The sequence below is a fragment of the Meles meles genome, chromosome 17, assembly GCF_922984935.1.
Source record: "Meles meles chromosome 17, mMelMel3.1 paternal haplotype, whole genome shotgun sequence".
NCBI lineage: Eukaryota > Metazoa > Chordata > Mammalia > Carnivora > Mustelidae > Meles > Meles meles.
Genome location: NC_060082.1, coordinates 45,269,194 through 45,289,577, shown reverse-complemented (window position 1 = coordinate 45,289,577; position 20,384 = coordinate 45,269,194). Strand labels below are relative to the sequence as shown.

General features: G+C 37.2%; 1 protein-coding gene across 10 annotated transcripts in view; it reads right to left on the bottom strand.

Moving 5' to 3' along the window:
• The window catches only part of RASAL2 (RAS protein activator like 2), a 354,763-nt gene that overhangs the window by 37,772 nt on the left and 296,607 nt on the right, over positions 1–20,384 (bottom strand). For all 10 annotated transcript variants that reach the window (XM_045982547.1, XM_045982548.1, XM_045982549.1 and 7 more), the window contains 3 exons: positions 4,070–4,223; positions 1,890–1,988; positions 808–1,362 (listed from right to left, as the gene is read on the bottom strand). In XM_045982547.1, coding sequence (XP_045838503.1) covers positions 808–1,362; positions 1,890–1,988; positions 4,070–4,223 — 808 coding nt within the window. The remainder of the gene's footprint in view (positions 1–807; positions 1,363–1,889; positions 1,989–4,069; positions 4,224–20,384) is intronic.

Sequence of the window (20,384 nt, the reverse complement as noted above, 5' to 3'; positions counted from 1 at the left end):
AAGGGACTATATATTGAGTATACTGATACATTATTATGATTTGTATCAAGAAATCTTAAAAGCACTTTTATTATTTGGTTCTAAATAAATTATTCTAGGTGTGAACTCTAGATCTAAAATACGGTTTTATCATGATCCATTTCATTGACTATAATGAAGACAGCCTAGCAAATACACCTCATAGAGATGGTAATTATCATAGTTTAGGCATATCAAAGACTATCAGCTGGTTGGTTTTCTTCATATAATTAGCATATTTCTCTTTTTCCATCTTCCTGAATTTTTACTTCTATCCAAGATGAAATGAGGTTAAGACTATTATGAAACTGCTACTAATCAATACCCTTTACATGAAGACTCTTGTTGATGCCTACCATGCTTCTGGAATGCCTCCTTCTATGACTAGGGAATGGAGTCATCAGATAATCTTAACTTAAAATATAGTGAGGAGTATAACCATCACAGCACACTCTGGAGTTAAAGATAATCTTGAACACAATGTGGGATTAGCACACCAATTGTACCATTTCTTCGGTCAGAAAATAAAGAGCTAGCCCTGATATCTATGTTTCATGCAAATGGACTTTAAAATAAATATGTGCTGGTTTCTCCATCTTACTTCTTTGTTTTATAATCCCCAATCCCTGGATATACTACTACTACTAATAGGCTTCCTTCCTAATTTTTTTTTTTAATCACTAGCAAAGCATTCTTCTCCAATTTAGATCTCTATATGAAACATAGTATATATGCTTCTTCATAAAAGGGAAGAGATGTTGGGTAATGCAACCCTTCTTTTTCACTTACCTTGGCTCTGCCAGTACTTTGAAGAATGTGCACTAAGGCACAGGCCAACTCCTCTTTATTTCTCACACTGATTACTGGTTCAAGGACAGAACACAGCATGGTGTAGTTGCTGGTGACAAATTCTGCAAATTCTTTGTATTGCTCCATAGGCAGAATGGTGATAGTTTGAAAACGTGATTTAATTCGAATAGAAGGTCCTCCTGTCTTTCCTTTGTTGGGTGTAGGGGTACTCACTGGGTACCACTTTTCTACAAATTGGCGGCCAGTCACACTGGCAGTGGGAATGTTGACTAGCCCTACATAATTATTCTTGTCTTTTTTTTTCTTTTTTTCCACATCTTTATAAATGTGAACTGTGATGCTATGAAGAGGTGGAAGGCTGTAGAATTCAAAATGTTCACCCCAGAAAATATTATCTGCTTTGGTCTTGCTGGTTGTACGAGCAAAGAGGGTATCATCAAGGCACAGTTCACAGAAATATTTCTTTTTAGGGGCAAGGTCCTTGGCTTCAATGATCCACAAACGAAGAACATTTTCAGCTCGTCTGCAATTGTCCTATAAAAAAGCAACAAAGTTGAGTTGGAAAGTTGAAGTCCCAGAAAAACAACATTTTCCTTTTAAAGGAGGTGATATTGACCATGCACTTTATTAAGGGTAGTCATTAAATAATGACTCTTTGTTCAGGAAAATAGCAAGCTCTAAATAAGAAGATATCAGAATCTTGGCCTTATACAGTCAATTTACTTGGGTTAAAAAAATATCCTGTAATGTAAGTTCTAAAAAGCCAGCCTAGTGGCAAATGGCCCAGTTTCTGCAAATAAAAGAAGAAATAAGTAGTTAAGAAACTAGTGTTCTAGTCCCACTTCTGTCATGCACCAGCTTCTCACCTGGGCTCGTCATGTAACTTGTGAGTCTTCTTACCCACACGGGTAAAATCACAATAATATCTGCAATAAGATTATTTTGAGTGTAAAATGGCATAACATGTAAATAAAAATTAAGGTGTGATTGCCGCATTTACCTTCTATCAACTTATTGCTTACAGAGGCACACATTTTTTAGACACTCAAAGCCACTATTACCTTATTTGGTTGAACTGTCCTACGAAGGTTTTCCATCCACTTATCTCTCTCTGAAGCGGAGTTACAGCTGAAGCATTTACTTCCACTTAAATATGTAACCTTCAACATAAAGATTAGAGATAAGGAAAAGGAAACAGGATTTGGGGGCTCTATCTCTGTCATTCCATCATTATGAGTTACGAATATGCTATGAACCCAAATCATAACGTACCAAACTGAAATGATACTTGGTAGTTCTGCAATGTCTCTATTCTACATCTATGTCTGCTTTTTTTCTCTCATGGAGGGAGCATTCACACTCATTTCCAGGTAGGAGAACAAAAGCCACTGAGAATTCAGGTCAGAACCTAAAACTGGCCTTCGGTTCAGAAAGATCAAAATTAAAAACCTTCCAGGCCACATCTTCAAATACTTGCAAACAAATGCTCGCTATAATTGAAAATGCAAGACAGCCTCTACAATAGCTTATCAAATTTCTTGGAACTGCCTTCACTACAATATTACAGAAAGGGTATTCTATGAAAGTGAGAATGGTTAGCAGTGCTGAATTAATGTCTTTGGAACCCATTTCTCCTCCACTAGGCAACCAGCTTATTCATTCCCAGTTATTGATCACTATTATCATTGTCCTTTAAAAATGAACATGCTCTCTATCTACTAAGCACCTAACACCAGGCCTGGTATGTAGCCTGTTGAACCAAGGTCCACAAATAGGGGAAAATTCACATGACTTTGGTAAAAAAAGAACACCAATAAATGGCCTGTCCAAATAGTTTGAATGTGCTCACATATTAATTCAATCCACAGTTACAACCTAATGAATGAGATCAGATTATGCATGCTGTTCAAATATGGTAGCTACTAGCCACGTGTGGCTAAATGAACCCCTGAAATGCATCTAGTCCAAAACGAGATGTATTGTAAATATAACATACACATCACGTACACATTTTGAATACTTAGCTTAAAAAACAAAAAGGATATAAAAAATCTCACTGATAATTTTATATTAGTTACATGTTAAAATGATACTTGGGTTTAATAAAATTTTAGATTTTAGATTTCATATTTGGTTAGTATTATATTTCTGTTGGATAGGGTGGATCCATAAGAACAGGAATCAAACACCTTTCAACTTCTACACCATCTATCACAGCACTCATATTAGTCACTTAGTAACTCCACGCTAATTAAACAAATCTTAATCTGAACAATTATACATACATACATAGAATATATGTAATATAATACATATATGGATATGTTTATATATATATGTAGTTTTTTTATTAAAGATTTTTATTTATTTATTTGACAGACAGAGATCACAAGTAGGCAGAGGCAGGGAGAGAGAGAGAAAGGGAAGCAGCCTCCCTGCTGAGCAGAGAGCCCGATGCGGGGCTCGATCCCAGGACCCTGGGATCATGACCTGAGCCGAAGGCAGAGGCTTTAACCCACTGAGCCACCCAGGCACCACTATATGTAGTTTTAAACTTTAAATTACAAATGGCCAATTGTGTACGTTTAGTTTTAGAGGGAGAAATTACCTTAGAAAAAGTGATGGTCATAATTTATTGGTGAAGAGCAATTTATTCATTCAAGAAATCAGGCACCTGCAATGTGCCAGGGACTGTGCTGTGTGCAGGGGATTATAAAAATAAATAAGACAAGGTCTCAGATCTTGAACTGCCGAGGTTGTACTTAGAAAAATTATGGTTTTGGTCTATCTTCTCAAAGAAGCATTAAAATTGGGGGCTTAGGTCTTCAGGAGAAAGATACACAGTGGGTGGTATTTTTATCAAAACTAAAAAATTACTGAACGTAAGAAAAAATAAGTGAAAGAATAAAAAATTTTAAAAAGGGAAAAAACCTAAAAAATGAAAATACTAACTTAGTAAATTATTGTTAGACTTGTGACCTCTGCCGAGAATATAATAAGAACCCATTATTTTGAAAGCAGACTAGGCCAAAAGGAATGAAAAACTATCAATAACTGTAATGACCAATATAATTAGATTAATAGATTTCCAACTTTCTTCCTAAAAGTAGGCAATTTTCAACAAGTGAAAGTCACTTAAGATGATCAAATCATTGATACCACCCACAGTAAAGAAATCATAAAATTACTGGATAGAAAATCTGTTTGGTTAACCTCTCTTCCTTCTTTCCATGCTTTTTACCTCAAAGCAGAAGTCTTGCCCAAGGATGCTACTATGGAGTGGTTTCACTGACACAGGCTCTCCTCTGCCTAGATCCAGACATTCCACCGCACTGCAAGGGCTCAGCAAGGACTCATGGGAACGTGACTCTTTTAGTTTAGGGAGACCTCGAGCCCTAAAAGTAGAAAAAGATATTTTAGACAGTGTAACTCTTTGGCCAACAAGAAAATGAAGGACAAATGCACTGGAGGTTAACAACAAATGTATAAATTCCTAAGGGAAATGTAAATAAGGGGCAAATTAATAGTTAATCCATGATAATCGCAGTAGCCATATTCACATGGCACATATAAACCACATACATATTTGTGTGTGTACACATACACACACTTTATTTTTTCAGTACAATACAAAAACATAACTTCACCAGTCTCAAGGGAGTTCAAAAAACTCCACTGCAAACATTGTTTTTATCCTCATTCCTATCTTGAAGATGAAGAAATACATACTATTCAAGGTAGCTTACATATTCTTTTTTCAGGCAAAGGTATTATCAAAAGTTGTTTTCTTTCTTTCTTTTTTAATTGTCATAGTTTGAACCTCTTCTCTCCTTGATGAAATAGTAGTGGCTGAACCCTCATTCTGTTTCTTTCTGTTTTGGCAGAATAAACACATTCACACACACAGTCAAAACCAAACTTTTCAGCACAAGACCCTGTCTTTCAAAAGATCTGATTTCCATCTCAATGTGGAATTCTTTCCTGGCAAGCATTTGGTCATATCCATGCTTTACTGTATAAACATGAATAAAGAATAAAATGCCTTGAAGAAACCTCCCACTCTCAAAAGAAATGTTCAAACTCTCATCTAGAAGAACAAATCTTTGTCAACACCATTCAGGCCCCCTGACTGATTCAATTTCTCAGTTGTTTAAAAGAGAATGTTGGGAATGACTCCGGTCATGACAGGAGCTAGTCCCTCGCTGCCCTTCCAGCTTGGGAAGTGTTAATGAAGTCAAGCGATATGAAGTAAAATATTCTTGGATCCAGAACTGGATAGCCAAGCGGTTTTACTCAATAATTATAGAATTTATTAACTAAAACACCCAGAGTTAAATATATGTGTTTTAAGTAGAAGTACCCAGTAGTTCGGATAAAAAAGAAATGTCTTGTGTAAAGACATTCACTTTTGTAAAACACATTGAATAAAAAGCTTCATTTATTTCCTTGAAACGACTACATTAACATTAATATCAGAGTGGCTTTCAGTTAAATTATAAAGCAATGAGTTAGAGGCAGCTCACACTAAAGGCTGGTCTTTCCCTTTTGTTTCCATTCTCACATTATTTCATCAAGCTCCAGATAGGAAGAATTTGCATCCATTCTTCTTCCCACACACATGAAAAACAACTACCATTTCATGTTTACACCGGAAAACATGTGTTCTGACACCCAGCAGTGTTTCTAAGGTCAAAAAGCCACTATGTCTATTTCCCGTGGATAATACAAAGCATGTATGAAAGGGACAAATGCCACTGAATGTTCTGTACATAAGAATATAACAAGGTGACATTTCTTTCCTTCTGCTCTCTCGGGTAAGACAATGACACGTTATAAACTGCAAACCCAGCCCCGCCACTATAAATAACTAAAGGCTACAAAAAATTTTTACTTCCACAGAATTACCATCTAACCTTTCCCAGTATGTTTCATAGGGAGCCAGTGGAGTTAAAAGGATATTGTAATGTTTTTACAAACACATATCAAACAGTCATTCCAGCCCATTTTTCCCAGGAGTTATCTGGAAGGGAAAAGCCGCTCATGTTCGGGGAGTGAAATCGAAGCAGGTATGGCAGAGGGCTTGCTTTTATTTCAAAAATTCTCAAGGCAAATATCTTCAAACAGAAATTAATTTGATTTTCAACAAAATAAACGCCTACCTACATGAAGCAACGGTACAGCCACGTGGCGGCGCAGCCCCAAACCATAGCGGAGCCTCATGTCCCGCGTCGGGAGGCACTCTGGGCGCTTCCTCAGAAAGCAACCCTCTGCTTAGAAGCCAAGAGCCAACAGAACAGACTTCCCCTGCTGCCTTTGGGGACTGAGAACATCTTTGGGTAAACGTTTTCCAGGTGTAATTTCAAGTCTCCAACAGAAGTTGAACAGAAACCCAAAAAGGGAACATGAAGTCACCTTCCAAAGAGGCTGCAGAATAGGTAATATTCCTCCCTCTCTTCCTCAGGCTGCATCCGGCCAGCCCCTCAGGTAACACAAACAAGGTGCTGGGCTCTAGGCTGGGTCTGTTGCCATGGCGCTCGGCCTAGAAGGAGAGCAGGGCTGGGAGGCAGCAGGGAGAAGCTGCGGTTTGAAGGACTCGGGAGCGGGCTCCGTGAACGTGACCATTTTAAGACAGGAAGGAAGGAATGGCAATGTCTCTACTCATTTTTAGTAACAGTTTCTCAAAGTCAGAGGCCGTTGGGAAAAAACAGGCAACTCTGCGGGTGGAAGAGAATCTCTTAATGTAGGGACAAACCTGAGCTTTGGCTCGTCTCCTCCATGATTCCCTGCCCTCTACTAGAAGGCATTTGCTACATCCTACTTGTAAGAACAGTCTTTCTCTCACATCTGTTCTATTTCCTTTGCAGTGTACACCCTAGTTTAATGTTCCCAGGTATTATTTTATATTAACTTATATGGATTACACATTTTTTTAAAAGAGAAATTTGGATAAAATCCTTATGTACTGTTTTTCCAATGCTGAACAAATTTCATTTCGATGCTTATGTCTAGCTTCCAAACGCAGGCATCAACAGTTATTACAACCAAGACATCTGGAATTAGAATTCAAAACTTCTCCTAGTTATTGAAATTGCAATGATTAATTTGTAGTTCAGAATCTCCTATTGTTTAGCATGTAGGTATGTGTGTGTACACATACTTAACCCTCACACCTATGAAATGAACACTGAAGTCACTAGTATGTTCAACATTACTACTGAATAAATAAGCAAGCCCTTCCTGTATTGGGAAAAATGTCTCTGGGAAGACAGAAGTAATTCCCAGAGAAGCAGGATTACAGTAAACAGGAAGATCAAGCAGCCTGGGAATGGCTTGGGGGGGGGGGGGGGGATTATCAGGCAAATAGTTCTATGTAATAGCATTAGTACACATCCCCTCTAAATCATGTTTATCTCCTTCTGTACCTTCATGGGAATTGATTTTTCTTAGCTCTGCTAACTAGAGAGTTTTAAGAACCCTCTACGGCACAACAGCCTACTTCTATAATGTAAAGTGGAAGGTGGATTTACTGAGAGGATAATTGCAGTTTAAGGCCATTTTTCTCAGTCCAGTCTGACGAAGGCCTTCATCAAGAAACCTAGCCTTGAAAGTGGACCTTGTGAATCTCTTGACTACTAGCCAGAGTTCTCTTTCAGACTCCTGCACATCTGCCTCCAATCCCCATCATCCCAAACACTAAGTAAGAATCATTCAGGGCTCCAATATAATTATTTCTTGGTTTAATTGGGAAACTGCTTTCCAGAAGCAATTTTAGTTTCAATTAAGGAACACCGTATTCTTTACATTTTTGTTTTAAGGTCAGCAAACAACCTTGATTGCTACGTACACTCCAAGGCCTCTAGCAAGGTGATGGGTAAGGGTTAAAAATGTTAATTGCTTTGGTGATGAAGATTACCTGCTGCTTCTGACCTATTTAAGAGATAAACTACAAGAGAAGCCTTCAATTACTCACTACAGTGAATAAGTATTTCATTGCTTTAACCCACATCTTAAATAAAATAAGTATTTATTGTACTTATTAAATGAAATAAGTATTTCATTGCTTTAACCCACTATCTTAAACCAGTCTTAGAAGACAAAAGTGAAGGGTTGGGAGATGGGGAGCCAATACACACACCACTGGATACACTGATAAAAAAAAAAAAAGGAGCCAAAGAACTCTGATTAGTGTGATGTTAAGTAAAACACAGCTGGATTTTTCTCAGCTTCACCATTCGATTTTTTTTAAAAGCCGTATTTCCCCCAAAGTGTCAGTGGTGCTTGGATGTGCTAGCTCAATCTGCCATGTGTTTACAGATTCAGTCCCAAATCATCCAGGAAACTTTTAATTAAAAATGCTTATTGCCACACAAAATCCTGCACTCCAATGCAGGTGAATTTCTGCTGGGCTTGGCAGTTATGATTCCAGATTGCTTCACTGAATTCTTGAAGAAACAGCTCAGCCGTAAGGTGGGTGCAGAAATGTATGTTCATATTCACTAGTATGTATTCCTAAGGCACTTTACCTTGTTTGAGAATTTCCCAGGTAGTACCTAACACGATTCAGAATCCTAATACTCTACCAATAAATACGCATAGGGTCCAATAAGTTTTTAAAACTTGCATCTGAGATCTCACTTTGGGAAAAATGTGGCTTTACTTGCACCTTACATTTTATTGTTTATCGACATCTTTTGAAAAAGGATATTTTTCCCTGTGCTATAATTTTAAAGGTTTCCTTCCTTGGATTAAACAACAACAAAAACAAAAAATAAATTAGAATTCATTCACCAGAAGTCTACTTGTGGGCTCAGAAGAATGTCCTCCCCGAGGATCCTAGCTGCACTGGTTTATTTGCGGCAGTTTAAGCCAGTCCCTACTGCTTAAATTACTCACTGATTTTTATGTTAGCTTTAAAAAATATACCACACAACCACTCACACAGAAAGCTATTTATGAAAACATGACATATATTGCTGATCTTCCCTCTCCCTACTCTCAGCCTCTAGACAGGATGGTCTAATGAGCCCAACTGCTAATGGTAAAAAACGATATTTGTCAGCCTGAGTTGTCACTTAAAACGAACAAACTCATGGTAAGGAAATATATCATCATAGACAAAAATGACATTCAACCTATTTTGGTACACATTCATATTTGGTACACATACAGGTATATATGCAATGAAGGAAGACAAAACAAAAAAAGAAAAACAAGATTATAAATATTAAAACATGTTTAGGAGGGCAGAAAACTCAACTAACCTCCAATGTGACAGACACTAGGAACAATCTCTTTATAGAAACCGTGCCATACTGTAATATACCTATTGCTTTTTGTCTTTAAGTTGCAAATGGAATAAGATCTACTAATGCCTACTGAATTAAACACAACTCTATTGAATTTTTAAAACCCCATAAAATGATGTAAAGAAAAGGGAACCTTCTTACACCGTTAATAGGAATGCAAACTGGTAGAGCCACTCTGGAAAACAGTATGGAGGTGCCTCAAAAAGTTAAAAATAGAGCTATGCTATGACCCAGCAATAGCACTATTAGGTATTTGCCCAAAGGACACAAAAATACTGATTTAAAGGGATACATGCACCCCCATTTATAGCAGCATTATTAACAAGAGCCAAAATATGGAAAGAGCCCAAATGTCCATCAACTGATAAATGGATAAAGAAGTTGTGGTGTATATACACAATGGGATATTACTCAGCCATAGAAAGAATCTTGTCATTTGTAACAACGTGGACAGAGCTAGAGAGCATTATGCTAAGTGAAATAAGTCAGAGAAAGACAAATACCATAGGATTTCACTCATATATGGAATTTAAGAAATGAAACAGATGAATGTGTGGGGGCAAAAAAAGAGGGAGGCAAACCATAAAACAGACTCTTAACTACAGAGAACAAACTGAGGGTTGCTGGAGAGGACATGGGTGGAGGGGGAAGGGTGAAACAGGTGATGGGCATTAAGGAGGGCACTTGCTGTGATGAGCGATCCATTACTAAATTCTACACCTGAAACTAATATTTGACTCTACGTTAACTAGCTGGACTTTAAATAAAAGAAACAAACAAGCAAAACCAACTAAACCAAACCATACTCACAAACAACTCAACTAACATACTTATTGGTTAAAGGTGATTGAAAAGACTAACAACTTTACTCTTTCTCCAATTTAGGTTAGACTTTTGGTCTCATTATTGCTATAAAATAAGTATGGGTGAGAGGAGTATAAATGAGGAAAAACTGGTGGAATTCAATGACATTTATTTCTTACTCATTCTTAAACTCATGACTATTTGCTTTCCCATTACTTTCTCCTTCGGTTGAATACATATGTATGAACTAATCTATCCATCCAACAATTACTTGGTGTACATTATATGTCAGGCACTATACTAGAGGTAGATGCAAGGAATACAATGGTAAAGAAAGGCACATGGTCCTTGTACTCAGCACAGTTTATAATCTGGTTAGCCATTATAATAAAATGTGGCAAGATCTATGAAAAAGCATGCAAAAGAGGCTCTATGAGCATTTTCCAAGGGCCCTGGATCTTAACTGGGGATTCAGAGAAACTTTCTTGGAGGAAAAAATAATGTGAACTTGTGACCTCAACTTAGCTCCATGCAGACCTGGAGGTGTAGTTCTAGAGGGAACTGCTAGCCTGTTGAGAAGGCCTGTAGTGAAAGTATTCAAGTCTGAGGTGTTTAAGGAAATGAAGAGAATTCAGCACTGTGGCTCTGGTGCAGTGTGGGTGAGTACAGGGGCTGAGAGAAGAGGGGTGGGGAACACTGAGGCTTAAGAAACACCATGATGGGACTTGTAGTAATTTGGGTGTTTCAATTTGGAAAAAACAAAGAAACAAAAACAGTGGATGGACATGGAAAGGTTTTGGGTGGTTGAGGGGGAACGACCTGATCAGAAGTGTACCTCAGTAAGAGTACTTTGGCTAAGGTGAGGAGAAAAGAGGGGCACAAAGAGAGGGCAGACAAGAAATGGAACACTTAGAGACTAAGTTCACAGATTATGGCAGTAATGTGAATCAAGATCATGAACAATAGATTAGCAGAAGTGGATGGATTTGAGAGATAATTAGAAGGTAAATAGGTCTTGGGCTTAGCAGTCAGTTAAGCATCTGTCTTCGGCTCAGGTCATGATCCCAGGATCCTGGGACAGAGTCCCGCTGAGCTCCTTGCTAAGCAAGGAGCCTGCTTCTCCCTCTGCCTCTGCCTCTCTCTCTCTCCCTTTCTGTCTTTCATGAACAAATAAATAAAATCTTTTTTTCTTTTTTTTTAAAAAAGAAGGTAAATAGGTCTTAATGATGGAATGTTGGAGGAATCAGGGAGAGTAGAGCCGAGGACGAGCTCCTAGGCAGAAAGATGGTGATATCCTTTACAGAGATGGGGAATGAAAGGCAACACATATTGAAGCGAGGGTGGAAATGAAATCAAGTTACGTACAAGATAAGTTCAAGGTCTGAGTAGATATTTGCTGTAGACTGAATGTTTGTGTCCCTCCCCCCCACAAATTTATGTTAAAATGTTAAACTCTAAGGTGATGGTATTTGGAGGTGTGACCTATGGGAAGTGATTACAGAATGAGAGTGGAGCCCTCATGAATAAGATTTGTACCCTTATAAAATACACCCAGGAGAGATCCACTGCTCATTCTCCCATGTGAGAACACAGTGAAAAGATGGAACTTTTCAATCAGAAGGAAGGTCCGACCAGACACTGAATCTGCTTGAAATTTGTTCTTGAACTTCTCTGCCTCTGGAACTATGAGAAATAAATTTCTTTTTATTATGAGCTACCTAGTAGTCTATGGTGTTCTGTTACAGCAGCCTGACTAAACTAAGACTCTGTGACTACTGCAAGACAACATGCAAGTCAAGAAAAGGTTTTAAGAAAATAACCCAAGGAATGCTAATATCTAAATCTATAGATCTGACAAAAGAGACTGAAGAATTTAGAAGACTGAAGGAAACTTAAAAGACTGGAGTATAAAAGCCTGGGGAAGAGAGCCCTCAAGAAGCATGGACTATCCATTACTGCAGATCAGTATGTTAAAATATTAATATTAATATTAATAGTAGCCTCTGGATATGTGGACTGAGAGATAATTGAGACTTCGGTAAGAGTAATTTCAGTGAAGCAGTGAGGACAAAGATAAGACTGCAGTGGGCAGAGATAATGAATGGGATGTGAGAAACTGGAGACAGTGAAGAGGTGGGAAATAGCTAGAGGGAAACATGAGGTGGAAATGGGCTTGAAGGTTTTTTTTTTCCCCCTCCCTAATGAATCACTTTCTTCCCCTTAAACAATGAAGAAATAAACACTCATGAGTAATAAATTCCAAGAGCCTAGAAGGATAGAAGATGAAGAATATAAATAAATACAGGCACCTTCCTCAATCTCCTGGAGAAAATACTATTAACAATGCTTGTGACCCCTCCTTTTATATGTAGACAACCAAATATATACATATACATTGCACACACACACACACGGATTTCTACCATACTTTTTTCCCTTAAGAGTGTATTCTGGACTTCTGTTCATATTGGAACAGATAGATATGATTCACCTCTTCTTAATAACCATATAGAATTCCCTTATATGAACCTATAGTGGTTTAACCAGTCCCTGAGGACCATCTCAGTCTTTTTTCTTTTCTTTTTTCCTTTCGTTTCTTTCCCTTCCCTTCTCTTTTCTTCTTTTTTCTTTTCTCTTCTGTGATCACCCAGTTTCAAAAAGAAACTTAGTGTACATATCTTAATGCACATGTGCATGATTTATGGTTTGCTAGAGCAAAGAGATAATATATTTAAAATTGTGATATTGCTAAATTATCTTACATAAAATATGGCATCATAAAAAGAAATATGGTATCAACTTAAACTCCTACCAATGATGCGTGTTTCTATATATGCTATCACCAAAACTGGATATGGCTGAACTTGAAAAACTTTTGCCAGGATAATTGGTGAAAAATTGTATTTCATTATTGCTTTTTTATGCATTTCTTTATGGGTTTGAGACATTTTAACATGTTCATTGGCAATCTCAGTTACCTTTTCTGTGAGTTACAAGCTGCTATTTCATGTTCTTAAACCTTTTTCTAATTGCTGAACTTAACTGATATGTAAATGTTCTTTGCATGTTAATTAGTACTTTTCCTGTCATATTCATAATTACTTCTCCCAGTTTATGTTTAGAAAGAATTCTTCCATTCCAAGATCATAAGAAATCCAGCTACTGTATTTTCTTTTAGTGCTTTTGTTTTATTTTTTCACCAAATACATTTGGATTTATTATGGGGAGGAGAGACAAAAGGAGTACAAAAGGGAGTTAGCTTTTTATTTCAGCAAATTATGGAAACATAACGACCACAAACTGACACATTCATTATCACTGCATTCTAGTCAACTCTTGTTAAGAGTTGCTATTTTGAGTTTGTTTGCATGTATGTCTATATGTGTGATTTTTACCTTCCATTTTCCTTTCCTTCTCAATCATTCATCAGCAAGCCAGGATCCATATCAACACATGCAACAGAATATAATGGAAAAGACTCTCAACTCAGAGCCAAAAGTATATATTTTTGTCACTCAAACCACTCACTAGCTATATGTGATGTAGGACAAATAATTTATTGTTTCTGAATCTTAGTTACCTCATTTGTAAAATGTGGATAATGATTTCTCTTCCTACCCTTCACACAGTTACTGTGAGAACCAAATGTTATAATGTACGATTTCACAAACATCTCATAAACTACAGCACCATAAAAATGGGGCTAACATTGCAAACATGGGACTTTTTCACAGTGATATGACATGCATGAGTTTATTTTATGTAAAGTATTCATTTGGTTGAGATCAAGATAGTTATTCTTCAAAATATTCTTTGTTGGGAGAATATGAAGATAGATGGAATAAATGTACATGAACAACTTTTTCTATTAAGATAAAGCACTCTAATGAATGATTAAATGCTCTCATGACACAACTGGATTGGATTTTAGTTCATAAAACTAGGGGACCCTTAATTGGCCTACAGCAGTAGACACTGGTAAGAGAAACTATAATCTATAGCCAGACTGTATTGATTAATTAATAACCTGAAATCCAATAATTTCTGAGAAACTGTCATTCTATGCACATATACCATATTGAAAAATATTCTTCTCCTTTATTATACAGAATTTGTTTGCAGTCTTCTGTTTCAGGCCAACAAATATTAAGCTCCTTGATAGGACAGGCATTGTGCGAAAGGATGAGGATACAAAAGCTGTTTGTACTCTTGACGAGCTTCCAATCAGCTGCAGTAAGCAGAAACATGAAAAGATAAATTCAGTAGAAAGTAGTAAGGCCTATAAGAGTCCTGTAAGTTTGGCCATTAGAGGGTACATGGGGTAGGTGCTTGCTTTAGGATGATGGATAGGAAAAACAAGGCAAAGAAGTCCAAAGGCATACAATTCCTGATTTGGGTATTGTTGCACAAGTATGAATTAGAATGTTATAAATTATGACAAAGCACAGGGGGTAGGAATAGGAAGTGGTATCTGGGATAGAGAGGGCAGCAAGATCAAAAGCAAGGAAATACAGAACTCCTATGATGGACCTGTCATAGGAGTAGTAGGAGACAATGCTGAGAGTTAGGTATAGACAGGGCCATGTTGCACTTTGTGTGTTTTGCTAAAGACCACAGATTAATAAAGGTATTATATACACGTCTGATGATAGTAAAATCGCAGTTTCAATTGAGTCATTAAGAGAAAACAGATTTGTATACTTAAGTCAAGTACCAGACAAACTATAGAACTTACAAAGGAAATGTTCCAGAGTCAGTTCTATTACCTTGAACCTCTTAGAACAAGACATAAAAAGTGGTCAAAGGGGCACCTGGGTGGCTCAGTCAGTTAAGCATCTGCCTTCAGCTCAGGTCATGATTGAGCCCCTCATTGGGCTCCCTGCTCAAAGGGGAGTCTCCTTTCCATCTCCCTTTGCCCCTCCCCCCAGTATGTGCACACACTCTCTCTCTCTCTCTCTCTCTAAAATAAATAAATAAAATCTTAAAAAAAATAAGTGGTCAGAGTATGAAGAAGGGAAAGGATTTTGTAAGAGAGAATTTTTGGAGAAAGCTGTGAGGCTCATCCCCTTGCCTCACACCAGGGAAATGGCTAGATGATGCATACAGGATGAAGTTCAGTTCCATCTGAAAAATCTAGATGATGAGAAATGACTAAATGTTGGTGGCAGAACCTAGGAGGGTTGATGCTTTTAGATTAGCCTACACTCCTAGAGGTTTGTCAGGGCAAAGGATGTGTGGATATTTCCTGTGAACAAGAGGACTAGAAGGGCAGGAACAAGAGCAGAAGAACAAGGATTCTTTCCTAGAAATTGTGGAAGGAGTTGCTAGTGAACACCTGGGATAGACATATACCCACTAACCTCAATGAAATCATAGATGAGAGCTCCTTAGAGATGAGACATTTGTGAAGTATTCCCCAAAGTACCCCATGAGGCAGTAAGCTTTAAACATTGGCCAGGCTCAGAAAGCATTATGAAGGGCTGCAATAGTACTAGAACTTCCTTATCCACTTTTTCCTCCTTTCTTGCCCAGAACCTTCTGGAAACTTCTAAAACCATGATTAGTAAGCTGGAAGGGAAGAGCAGATCGGGAGAGAAATAAGCAGTTTATTATGTTTCCTTCTCCAAAGGAAGGCAGACTCCCTGTAACTGGCTTGGCTGGGGCAAGTTCTTAGTTTTGATATCTTGGACTGAACACCAATACGTTCTGAGTCAAGACCTTTTTATTTCAAACAACAAAATATTAAATAAATGGATTGGTGACCTAAATATAAAAGCTAAAAATTATGAAACTTCTAGGAGAAAAGATAGATGAAAATCTCTTGGGACATTAAAAAAAAACACAACACTGTAAACACAGCTGGTGGGGATGTAAAATGGCTACAGATATTCTGGAAAAGAGTTTGGCAGTTTCTTGTTTACCTAAACCTGTGCTTACCATCCAACACAGCAACTGCACTCAATGTGCATTTACACCAGAGAAGTGAAAACTTACGCATAAGCAAATTTTCTTCATGTGTATTCAAATGTTCTTCAGTGGGTGAGTGATTCACAAACTTTGGTACATCCATACAGTGGAATACTACTCAGTAGTAACAAGGAGCAAACTATTGATAGACACAACAACTTGGGTGGATTTCAAGGGCATTCTATGCACTGAACTAGGGCAATCTTAATTGGTTATATGCTATATGATTCCACTTATATAACAGTCTTGAAATAGGATAACCATAGAGATGGAAAACAAATTAGTGGTTGCTAGAGGACAGAGTTGGTTGTGGGGAGGAGGGTAAGACTGAAGGGGCAGAGGGAATTCTTTTCTGGTAATGGAACAATGCTATATCTTGATTGTGGCGGTGATTACAGAAATCTATATATAGGATTAAATTGTACAGAACTACGCAAAACATATGAAAATTGGTAAAAGCTGAGTAAAGTCTATAGTCCAATTAATAGTACTGTGCCAAGCTGATTTTGATATTATAGTACAGTTATAAGATATAGCTCTTGGAGGAAGTTGAGGAAGAGGTTTATAAGACTCTACATACTATTTTTACAATTTGTTGTGAAATTGTACTTTGTACTTTACAATTTCGTGTGAAATTGTACTTTGAATATAAATTCAAGGTAAAATTAAAAAATTAGTTTTAATTAGGAAAAACTCAAGAAGCTCAGTATATTGTCCCCAAATCATCCCTACAAATGGAACACCACACACTTAACTTTTAGGGATCTCCTGACAATGAACGAGCGGACTGCTTTAAAACCATGCTTTGTCAGTAGGCCTCAGAATTGAGGACATCACTGTGAAGGTTTTTATTTGAGGGATGTGTGAAAGGGTTAAGAAAATTCTATCCCATGTGTTTTTACCTTTACCTCAAGATGGGTAAATTTAAGTAGAATTTCCAGAGCAAGGATGATCACCTGACAGGCAGTTGGAACCTTGGAATGTCTGATAATGCAGTATGACCACTGTTCTTCAGCATTTTCTCATTTTTTAAACTTTTTAAAAATGCATTTGAATGAAAGGTATAAATATCAGTCTTTTCCAGTCCCAACACCCTTCCACATGACATGGCTTTAATTTGAAAATGTTGCCAATATTGATTCTAGGAAATCACTTTACTGGCTTTTATCTGATTAGATGGCTTTGGAACTATGATGACTTTGTGACATTCTATTGATTTTGCCTCTAAAATGTTCCTCCTATCTTGCTTGTCTCTGCCTCTTCATTCCCAGTGTCACTATCCTCCTTACAGCCCTCATTATTTTCGACAATAGCTCTTTGCTAACTGGTTTCCCAAACTTAGTCTCTGTATACCAAATCATTTGAAATTCCATTCCTTGATTAATCTATACATGGCATAATTCTGATTAGGTCATTTCCTTGCTTTAAAGTGTTTAAAGGCTCCCCAATGCTTATTACAATAAAATCCAAACTCCTCAGTGTGACATTCAAGGACTTCCCTGTATATGGAGTGTTAGGTTAAAAATAATTTTCACTCACAATTTTAAAGACATTTCTCCATCAACTTCCAATTTTTAATATTTCTATTGAGAATTACAATGTGATCATCCCATTCATCCTCTGTATGTAACCTATTTTTTTCTTTCCAGAAGCTTTTAAGATTTTTCTTTAAGTCTCAGTGATCTGTTATTTCTTGATGATGTGAATTGGGTTGTGTGTGTGTGTGTCTGTCTGTCTGTCTTGGGGTGGCGGGTCTTTTGTCTTTTTTCATTCACTGTGCTGGGAATTTAATGGCCTTTGCAACCTGAACATTTATGTTTTCTTGTTTTGAGATATTTTCTTGTATTGTTTCTTTGACAATTTCCTCTCTGAAGTTTTCCTATGTTCTCTTTTCCTAGAATCTTCTGGGTTGATTTTCTCAATTTCTGTTCCACTTTCTGGAAGAGTGATTTGACTTGAGCTTTTATCTTTTTAATTTCTAAGCTCTCTTTCTTAATTCTTTGATGTTCCTTTTCTTGTATCATCTCGTTACTCTTTCATAGATGTATAATCTTATCTTTTTGAAAATATTATGCTTTAAAGTTGTCTTTGGCTCTGTGTAGTGTTTCTGTTTCTCCTGGGTTGTTTTTTTTCTCCCTCTTATTTATTTGTTTTGCTCTCTTTCATGTTGGAGACTTTCCTCCAATATCTGGAGATTCTTGGTTATCTGTTTATATTTAATAGTAAAGCACTAAAAAACACAATGGAAGCTTTGTGCACTGGAACGGGGCTTGTAGACTAAGTTTCATTTTAGAGTACTTCCTGGCCAGCTGTTTTTTTTTTTTTTTTTTTTTCGTTTTGTTTTGTTTTTTAAAATAATTTAACATTTATATTGAGGTTGAGGTATGATTCACACACCATAAAATCTATCCACTTAAACAGTTTCCAGTATATTCAGATTTGTGCAACTGTCACCACAATCTAAGCTTAAAACATTTTCATTGCTCCAAAAAGAAGCCTCATACCCATTAAGTCATTTCTCATTCGTCACTTCCCCTACCTTATATCCCCAGCCTCTGGACACCATTAATCTACTGTCTCTATAGATTTGCTTATTCTGGACATTTCATAAACATGGAATCATATAAAATACGGTCTTTTGTGATGGCCTTTTTCACTCAGCATAAAGTTTTCAAGATTTGTCCATGTTGTAGCATGTTTCAGTACTTCATTCCTTTTTATGGTTGAATAACACATCTGGCCTTGAACAACCCTTGAACAACAGGTTTGAACTGTGTAGGTCCACTTACTTATAAGTGGATTCTTTTTCAGTAAATGCAGTACAGTATTGTAAATATATTTTCTCTTCCTTAGGATTTTCTTAATAACATTTTCTTTTCTCTAGTTAACTGTATAACAAGAATACATAATATATATATGTGTATATATATATATATAACATATAAAATATGTGTTAATTGGGTGTTTATGTTACCCATAAGGATTCTGGTCAACAGTGGGCTATTAGCAGTTAGGTTTCTGGGGAGTTAAAAATTATATTTTCGACTGTTGCAGGGGTGGGAAGGGTATGGTCAGCACACCTAACCCCAGTGTTGAGAGTTCAAGGGCCAACTGTAACGCATTGTATGGATATATCATGTTTTGTCTATCCATTCACCAGCTGATGGATATTTGGGTCACTACCACTTTTTGGCTATTATGAATAATGTTGCTATGTACATTCATGTACAAGTTTTTGTGGTGACATATGTTTTCATTTCTCCTGGATATACTTAGGAGTAGAATTACCACAGGGGATTGTAAGAGGCGAACATAAATGTTGCTATCTGTAGGTCTTTCTGTCTGGGTGGCTCAGTTTCTCAAATCTGCTATGTGATAAATGTAAGCCTGACTACTGGCCTTCTAAAGTTGGGTGGAAGCTGACTCATTGCAGAGTTCTGGAGGTGGGTGGGTAAATCAACCTCATTCTTTTGCTAGGGACTGCTAATTGTCTTTCAAATGTCCATCCCTCCCTCCTTCCTTAAAAATAGACTCTTGCATTATTGGGGAAAATGATGAACCCAGGTATAACATTTCCTAGCCTCGCTTGCAGAAAGAAATGGTAATGAAACACAAGAAAAGTCACTGGATAGGGTTTAAGGGAAATGGGTTTAAAGGGAAAACACTTAAGTGGAAGACAGGTATCCTTTTACGATGCCTGAAACATGGGTGCTATTGGCGGAAGGTTTAGTAGCTACACTATATCCATAAAGAGATCCTTGAAGACCCTAAGGATGGGAGAGGAAAAAGCTCGTGAAGAGCCCTGGTTCCTTAGCTCTGGACTGCCCATCTTCAGATTTCTTTTAGGTGAGGAAGAAATAATTTTACTTGTTTAAGCCATTACTACTTGGAGTACCTGTTAACTACCAGCCTATCTGAATCCTAAGTGATAGACTTCAGAATTTCATTCTGTAGGCAACTACATCTGATCACCCCCTAATTATAAGTAATCTATCATTCAGCTTTCTCCTCGTTTCATCAAAGATGGAGTTCATATCTCTATTTCCTATACTGAGAAAATTTTAAGACAAAAAAGCAGAAGCTTTTTACCTACCAACTTCAAAACTGGAACTTTACCTTTCCAATCTTATTTCCTACCTTTCTGCTTTATACACCATGAACTATTCAGAATTTCTCTTTAAGCCCCATCATTTCCCACAATCTGCTTTTGCTCATTATTTTCATTCTGAGATAAGTTCTCTCCCTGTATCTATTTCTAAGTTCAAATGACACCTGTTCTACCTGTTCTACTCTACTGTCACCACTTAGAAGGTTGTTTCCTGAATATCCAGCCAGAAGTCATCTCAGCCCACCTGTACCATTCTCTCCTGAACACTGACTTCTTTTATTGGACTCTCCTGAGCTCAGGGGCTGTGTTTTTAGTTCTCTACATTCGTCTGTAGTGCATAGCTTTCTGGTGTGTACCTAACCATCACACAT